This window comes from Cydia splendana, chromosome 18 (assembly GCF_910591565.1).
Source record: "Cydia splendana chromosome 18, ilCydSple1.2, whole genome shotgun sequence".
Classification (NCBI taxonomy): domain Eukaryota; kingdom Metazoa; phylum Arthropoda; class Insecta; order Lepidoptera; family Tortricidae; genus Cydia; species Cydia splendana.
In genome coordinates, this window is record NC_085977.1 from 16,658,558 (window position 1) to 16,667,630 (window position 9,073).

Consider the following 9,073-nt stretch of genomic DNA (forward strand, 5'->3'; position numbering starts at 1 on the left):
TCGCTTCGCATCTGTGAATTAACTAAACCGGCCTGTTCGTACTTAACTCACAAAATCATAATCACGTTTGTTGGTTGAAGAATTATCACTTTTGACACTGCTGACAGATCGGTATCGTACCGCTATGACTTCTTATCAGCACTGTTCGAATAGGGCCGTATACCTGTGCAATATTTCACTTATTTCTTCAATTTCAGGACCCACAAAGTGTACACACAACGCATGCGCAAACAAAGGTGTCTGCGTGCAGCAGTGGAAGACCTACGTCTGCGACTGTGATCTTACTTCGTTCACTGGACCAACTTGTTACGATGGTGCGTCACATTTTTATCATACTGTTTTTTTTTCAGTATGTTGTCAATTTGTCTACCACTGTATCACTAAAATAAATTGTGGATAGGACGTGGGTATTAATTGAAAAGTTGTGGACAGTTAAATATGGATTCATTTATTGTTGGCGTTATACCGATGCAGAAAAATTGCTTCCAAAAGTAACCTCATTTATCTTATCAGATTCTAAGGAGTGTACTACTTTTGAGAAACTCAATTTGTTACAATATGCTTATAATAAGTAGATTTGTTGTTGTTTGTATCTTCTTCTTCTTAATTTGTTCTTCAGCAAGCGGCAATAGAAGTCAAGAATTAAATTTTAATCCAATGATAATTTCCGTATCTACAGAGTCGATAGCCTATGAGTTCGGTCCCGGGCGAGGCATCCTAACGTATACCTTCCCACCGAGCGCGGTGGCAGACACCGAAACCGACCGCGTGGCACTCGGTTTCGTGACGAGTAAAGCTGATGCTGTACTGCTGAGGATAGACTCTTCTAACACTCAGGATTATATGCAGATGGAAATCGTAAGTTCTGTTAAACTGAGTATCTAAATCTGCAATGAGGAATTAGCTTTCGTGTATGCTCTGGCTGTGGAATCATCTCTTTGTTGAGGTTTTCCCAAGATGGGATACTTCAAACATGCTGTACTGTTGAGGCTAGATTCTTTTAACAAGAGATACAATACATGCAGATGGAGATTGTAAGTTTTATAGAGTACGCGCAGGAACAGTAAGGGGCAGCATATTAGCTTCTTGTTTTTTGGTGTGATGAATAAATGTGAAGTTTAAGTTTCCAATTCTCCTTCCACATCCTTTAACACATTCACTGCCCCCAACGAACGTGTACGTTCACCGTCAACGTCATACAAGTTTGTTCCTAGGCCACGCCCCCTCGCAGTCAATGCGTTAATGCGCAACCTGATTTATTGGCGTGAAGTCTTTTTGACAAAATAAATTAAAATTTTTGATTTAGACCACAACAAGCAGGCAGAGTTGACACTCTCCAACACGCAAGGTCCTTATCAAACCTGGAACCTGAGGAAACTCATTTAGGTTCCAGGTTTGATCGATTAAAACTTTTACCAGCTGCGATGCGATCGTTCCGGTTTTGCTATAAATAAGCGAGGTCTTCCCACAAACTGTACAGGTTTTCCAGATATGAAAAGACGACAGAATATAATCAAAAAACTCATTATGGTTCCAGATCCGCGGTAACCTCTTCATGGTGTACAACGTCGGCGGCGGCGACCATCCGCTAGGAGATGAGACAGCGAGGGTCGATGATGGTGCATATCACGTGGCTAGGTTCACGAGGAACGGGAGCAGAGCTGCCCTGCAGATTGATAACTATGCGGTTAACATTAGGCATCCACAAGGTAAGAAATTGTTATTAATCGTACAACAGACATACTTAGCAATATAAAATACGACAGCAAGACCTTGTTAATAAGGAAAGCCAGTAGAGCTGCATTGCAGATAGACATCTATAGAGTTAACATGCTAGGCAAAAGACATAACTAGGTATAGTGTTAAGACACGCACTGTCGCATAGGTATAAGTTGGTATAAGCAAAGTCACAGGATTGCCATAGAATAGTAGTTTTCGATATAAGTGCGAGAAGTATGTCATTTTGCACGAGTACGACTCGGGACGAGTAAAAATGACACTTCCGCACGTGTGTCGAACAACATTTTTTAATACAATTGCGATAAAACTACAATGAAATAAAAAACACAGTTGTTAAAAGAGACAGTTTTATTTATTTTTAGTCCAATGACGAAAATAATGCCATTGTATTAATTATATTATTTGTTGCCAAGTACTTTATGATCCGGAGCTTCGTTGATGAAGTTTTCAATATCATCTGCCGTCAGTAGGTACTTTAGATTTTTTTGCTTGATATCCTTGCGACTTTCTCTTCAAAAATGCAGTCTTCAATTGTGTGAAACTACCTATATTTATTTACATCGTTTTTGACTTCATCATTGTTTTTAACATTGAGTATTTTGACCACATAGTTAGTGCCTGATATTTTTCAGATAATTCAAGAAAGTACGCCAACAATACGTTTTCCTTGAATGACACGGTTTGCTTTTCTCGTTTCCAGTTGACGAAATGTTCATAGGCAGCAATGTATAATGCTTTCGATTTCTCCGGTAATATACTGTCACTTGCAACGGATGCCTTTGCTTTGATATCAGCTGGTGGTGTTAAATTTACTCCAAAATCGTCTGAATCATTCATTTTTATTTAATAACTTATGATACAGTCGTGGCAATTACAAACATAAATCAGTTAAATGTTGAATAAAAAAGGCGGGTAGGGAATAAAAAAGTTTTACTTTTAGTTGCCATATTTTTTTTCAATGTGGATTCTTTTGTCAGCATTATGCCAATTGAAGAGAAATTGTATTATTATTTCAGAACATATAATTATTATATGTAAAAAACATGAATCTTTTTTTAATTCTTTATATTTATTTATTGATATATATCTAAAAAATTACATTTATATTCTTAAGTGCAGTGTACGAAAGACAGCTTCATTCAATCGCGCGTTGTTCAAGTAATACTATTGGGTCTCGATTAATACTCCTTTATGCCCAAACGCGCGTTGTTCAGGTGGGTCATTTACGTATAAGCGGGTCTCGCATAATACTAATTTATTGAAAAAGTATCAATCAGATTACTTTTTAGCACTAGTGTAAAAAAATCAAACTTTACGCACGATTTGCAGCTACAAAAACTAAACTTTTTGAGCAATTGTATAAAAATGTACTTTTGTTCTCATCTGGTTGTCTCTCAACTACAGTGTATCATAATCGCCAGTTGTGTTATGGTAGCTTGGTACTTGGGGCAGGTCAGATAACGGTGTTAGACGGACCATAAGAACTCTGTAGCACAACATCGATTCCTGTTAAAGTTTAGACTGACATTAACATCTCCATTTCTAAATAGATTTGCTAGTCCAATTATTCCCATTAGATATTAAACTCACTTTAATATCTCAATTTCTCAATTATCAAGATAGTTAACAACTGACAAAGAAAAACTTAGCTACTAGGCAATAGTGTTACATACCTTATCTTTCCATTCCAGGCGGCCAACAATCAACAATCTTCAACAGCATGTCGTCCATCACCGTCGGCGGCGGCGCGGGCGGCGCGCGCACGTTCAGCGGCGTTGTAGCCGGACTCGCCGTTGACGGCGTGAGAGTGCTCGACCTCGCCGCCGCCGGAGACGCATCTGTGTCGGTCAGGGGAGATGCTAGGAGAGCAACGTCGCCCCTGGATAAAGGATGGATCAATGGAATGCAACAGGTTAGTACACCAATGACGAAGAAATAGATAAAATCGACGACAAAGTGGCAAGGGTCTTGGACCGAGAGTTATCTCGCGTGAAATAAGGAATAAATTGCAACAAGTATAGTAACTACCTGCTAGCACGTCAGTAGACATAGGTTAGGATGGTTTGGCCGGGAACGGAGAAGAGACAATACAATTTTGAAGAGTTGCTTCTGGCTTATTTGTTACACTAAAACTTAAGAATACGCCGATTTCAACATTGTCTTTTATCAAAATCACATCAGAAAAACGTCTACTAGACAGGACTTCCTCAAAGATCTCTACAACAACTGTGTATGTAATCTTTGTTTGAACTTCGTCTATGTAATCTTGACCATCGTGGCGTGGTCTCCAGTCTAGTTAGTTCAAGTTAATATTTAAATAGCTCTCAAGGGAGCTAACAATTTCTGTTGCACAATGGATAAACCTGCAGAAAATCATACAATAACCGATTTTAAACATTACATCCAAATTTTTCAGACACCACCATCAGGCTACGGCGGTCCGGGTGTGCTAGACGAGCTGGTCTACTCCGGTGCTGGGTCTGGATGTAGAGATGATGATGAAGATGCCTGTGTGCTGCCTGATGCTGGGAGCGGAGATGACCTGATCACGCCGGTCTACGTACCTTCTACAAGAAGACCACCGTCCAGGGTGTATAAGGTACTGTTCTACTCGTATCTCGTATTATATTACATCATCCTCACCATTATCATCATCAGTCGTATTATCAGCATAAAATACTGGAATGTCTGGAATTCTGGAAGATAGGGTCAAAATTCATGTGAAAATGAGACGTAGTGTAGCTTTATGTATGAAATGAAATTTAGTTATAAAATTCTTCATGTAAAATATAATCTACAGCTAGAAAAGCATACGATAGCACTCGATTTTTATTATTTAATTGATAGAAGATGGAAATATAAGCGTGTCAGAGTGGTCAGAAACAAGACAATGAAAAGAATTTTGACCAAATGTGCTGGGTCTTTTTTGGAACAAAGCTAATGGGATCCGCTACTTTTGATGCTGACTGTACTAGGTCGATTTGAACAATATTGCATTGTTATTTAAATGTACATATAAAAACTTAATTTGGCAGGGTGACACGAGTGGAAAGCTTATGAAGCCGTGCGACGACGAGGACTGTATCGAAGGCTCAGGGTCCAATGGAGAGGAGATAACGGAACCAGAACACCCCATGACTACGTAAGTTATCCATTACATAGATACCTCTCTCAGTAAGGTTTTGTTTAAATTTGATCCGACTTCTTGTTTTTTTTTTACATTGGCTCGAGGCTGATCTTTTGCAAGGTTACCAGATAATTAGAACGATCCTTCCAGGATAATTCAAAGCAGATCGGTCGAAGTCCAATTTAAAGAAAACAACCGACTTTCAATACTGATTACTAAGTTTGTTTAGAAACGTAACAGTGGCGCCCAACGTGGGGCCAGTTTCAGTTCAGTTTCAGTTTATTTATTCAAATTAAATTCTATTATGACATTAAACGTTTCAACTAACAACCACAGCAAATTCATAATAAATAAATAATAATCAATTATATGACGGAGGCACGGGCGACGGCAGTGGGCATAGTACCTCAATGTATTACATCACAGCTAAATTAGTATGCTACTAGTGCATGAAATAAGCATTCGAACTCGTTAACCATACTAGCGCCTACTATATTTCAGTACTAAATGATAAAAAGAACCAATTGCTATTCCGATGCAAACTGATTTGTTGTAAAATAAAAGATCACATCCTTTCAAAACAACACATCCTTTCTTTATTTCACAAGAGTAAGCTTCTAATGAAACATAAGAAATCAAAATAACACTTGGAATAAAACACTTAGCTAAATGGATAAAGAACGTTGGATTCTATAAGCTTTCAGAATAATCCTTCAGGTATAAGCCTTCAGGAACGTGGCGAGTTAGGCACGAGGTTGGCTAACGAGTACGTCCGATCTCTAGCGCGGCCCGATCAAGAAGAACACCAGCGGCGGAGCCTCGCTGCTCTAGTGCTCCCGCCTCAACGTCAAGTTGGTCAACCTGCTTGACCAGTCTACCAACATAACGACAAAAATGCCAATTCGTGCCTACGTTCACCCAAGAGAAACCTCTTGACGTTCCAAAGCCTTCTTCCTGTCATCTTAGTTCAACAACACGCCAATAGATGCCGTTACTCTCTACGTTATGAATTTCGTTACAACTTCCAAACAGCAAACATTGCTAGTAGCCAAACATTGCTAATCAATTGTATACAGGCGTCTAAAACTATGAACTGTCACGCTGCAATACGTCCTTCTGTAGTCACGCCCTGACATATATAAGTTTTAATGGCTTTAATGGCGCGAAGCCGACAAAGGCAAATCGTACACACGAAAATGTAGATCATCAAAATACACAGTCGTAACATTCTTTTCATTTCTACATTCAATATTCTTTACAGTAACGGCGCCTCAAGCACTCATGGTATGACATCACCCACTGCCGCCATCTCCACCGAACACGCCAAGACTATAGAAGGTTCTACGGACGGTTCTACGGATGCCACCCACGGCTCAACACGCTCTAGCCAAGGAACCACGCCACCTGATCATGGGAACATGCACGCCGGGACAGTTGAGGCTACAACGCCGGAGAAGACTACTCCTACTGACGGTATGTTCGTAATCTCTTGCTTACTCTTGAAGGTTTCACCGTCGGTGATTCTGGTGGTCCTTGGTCTCTGGTTAACTTTGTAGCTTTGTACTCGTACGGTATCACATTCTTTGGAAATATTGCAGAAATCCCAAACTATGGAAATGATTGTTGTATTCCCATTTGTCCCCGCCCCACGTGACCCATACAGGGACCCATGAGGCATGGACAAATAGGAATTATTAGTATGAAAACAACTATTCCCATCAGTGCCCGGTGGGAAAAATAGGAATACACCAAATGATTCTTGCAACTCTTATACCTACTTTGCACGTTGTAATGCGCAAACCAGAAACCAAGGCTTAAACAGTTGGTCGGGGCAGGGGCACCCCAATACCAGCTTCTCCCTCTGGACCGCATCCAACGAAGAGCGGCTCGAATTGTCGACTGCCAGCGTCTTTCGGAACGGCTTGACTCCTTGGCGCTGCGTAGAGATGTGGCCTCGCTCTGCATTTTCTATCGCATGTATAACGGGGAGTGCTCCGAGGAATTGTTCGGATTTATCCCTGCCGCTTCTTTTCGCCATCGCCCTACGCGACAACATTACCATCTTCATCACTTGGATGGTTGACAGTCCTCAACTGTGCGTTTCTCCAGAAACGTCCTGCCTCGCACAGCCAAACTGTGGAATGAACTGTCGCCTGCGGTATTTCCGGACCGATACGACCTTCAAACCTTCAAGAAAAGAGCGTACTCCCATCTTAAAGGCCGGCAACGCGCTTGCAACCCTTCTGGTGTTGCGGGTGTCCATGGGCGGCGGTAATCGCTTACCATCAGGTGATCCGTCTACTCGTTTGCCTCCTATATCATTTAAAAAATAAAAAAAGTTGGTTCTTACTTATTTCCGTCACTCAGCGAGCATCCGAAGTACCAGCGACCCGCTAGGCGGGTTCTCTTTTCGTAGGCGCTTTTCACTACATACGGTTTTTTCCGTGTTATCTGCTACGCTCGTAGTGCATAGCTCGCGCTGGCACTGAACGGAATCGCGCCCTGTCTTACATGATCTACTGGTTTTGACGTTGGGCAATCTTTCATTACTATAAATTCTGAAATCAAAAAAGAGTGGGGACATTTTCGTGACATATTGGATATAACAACTGTTGATAAAAAAAAAATACCCCTAACAAACTTGATTACAGATCACACCGCCGCCCACTTTACTCCATCGCTACCCAACCACCACACGCCCGATGACATCACCCACACGACTCAAGAAGAACCTCTCCCGGAATATCCAGACCCGAATGAAAACGACATAGACTCCCGAACACCCACGAACGGAGCCGAAGAGAGGAACGAGTATAACGGGTATGAGCATGAGGCGACGACGAAGTGGTATCTACCGAAGACGACGGATCCGGGGAGGATTGTGACGCCCGAGTCGGAGTTCTTTGCTACTATAGTTGGTGAGTTTCACTTGATTTGATTAGTAGTTTATTACTTTTTCTAAGACTAATTCAAAGGCACACCGTTTATATAGGTACTCTTTGTACATTTTCCGATTAAATAAATTCTGCTCATTTTATTTGCTTTCCCTTCCAGGCATAGTAGCATCAGTGCTGATAGCCATCATCCTAATAGTGATAATAGTACTGAAATACATCGTGTATCCGCTGGACCCGTCGTACAAGGTCACAGAGGACAAGAGCTACCAGCAAGGAGCGAGTGCCGCGTTGCTAGGCAACCAGGTATAGAGAATAATATTATATAGAAATAGTGGTAATAAAGAATATCGTGTATACCCTAGACTAGTCTTAAAAGGACACAGAGGATAAGAGCTACCAGCAAGGCGAAAGCGCCGTGTTTCTAGGCAACCAGGTATAGAGTCAGATAATGATGATAATAGATTATAGATGTATATACTGGACCCATCGTACCAGGTCACAGAGGACAAGGGCTCCCAGCAAGGAGTCAGCGCCGTGTTGCTGAGCAACCAGGTCTATTATCAGCTTAATATGGACAAAGATACATTGATCGAGTAAGATGCGTAAAATCGTGGTAAAATCTAAGACAATTTCGTGCTTTGTATTTGACAGGTAAACATTTTGCGGTAACTCTGATTATCAAAAGTTGATGTTTGACAATTCAGTGATCGCAAAACACTGTTTTGGATGTCAAACTAAGGGGCACGTTTATTTCTTCAGACTTTTTCTCTCTACTACAATAAATTCTTACCAAAAATATATTTTTTAATTCTCTTTAACATTGATAATGGTACTTTAATAATGAACCTCTAGGTCTAATTATTGGCCTTCCAAGAGGGCCAGTCCCAATGTAACGGGACTTAACACATGTTTATTCCTGAGTTCCCATGGTTTTAATTAATTTGCTCCCAGGCTCACTCGAGTTACCAAAGCGGAGCCAGCGCTCCCGCAGGCGGCGCCGTCAGGAACCTGCAGCCGCTCCCCCTCAACAGGAACGGCGCGCCGCTCGCCCCGCTGCCCCCGCAGCCCGTGAAGAGGGACGGCATCAAGGAGTGGTACGTCTAAACGGGACGAGAACTGGGCGTGCGGCGGCAATGTTAAACGAATGTAAACACAAGAGCGCTTTCACAATGTCCAATCCGATATCGGATGTAGGATACATCCACAATGTTGGGTCGCGGTCCGTACTTGCAACGGCGGCGTGCCGTGCCTGCTTCAGCGGTCACGCACACTACAGCAAACATGCTTCGACATCTACGCACACAGACAA

At 41.7% G+C, this 9,073-nt stretch overlaps 1 protein-coding gene across 1 annotated transcript in view; it reads left to right on the forward strand.

Annotated features, from left to right (window-relative positions):
* LOC134799084 (neurexin 1-like) overlaps window positions 1-8,868 on the forward strand; it is a 66,982-nt gene extending 58,114 nt beyond the window's left edge. Inside the window, exons 14-23 of the mRNA XM_063771462.1 lie at window positions 198-314; window positions 680-858; window positions 1,538-1,709; window positions 3,432-3,652; window positions 4,157-4,339; window positions 4,776-4,882; window positions 6,129-6,340; window positions 7,519-7,785; window positions 7,922-8,067; window positions 8,716-8,868. Of these exons, the coding sequence (XP_063627532.1) occupies window positions 198-314; window positions 680-858; window positions 1,538-1,709; window positions 3,432-3,652; window positions 4,157-4,339; window positions 4,776-4,882; window positions 6,129-6,340; window positions 7,519-7,785; window positions 7,922-8,067; window positions 8,716-8,868 (1,757 nt within the window). The remainder of the gene's footprint in view (window positions 1-197; window positions 315-679; window positions 859-1,537; window positions 1,710-3,431; window positions 3,653-4,156; window positions 4,340-4,775; window positions 4,883-6,128; window positions 6,341-7,518; window positions 7,786-7,921; window positions 8,068-8,715) is intronic.
* The last annotated feature ends 205 nt before the right edge of the window (window positions 8,869-9,073 follow it).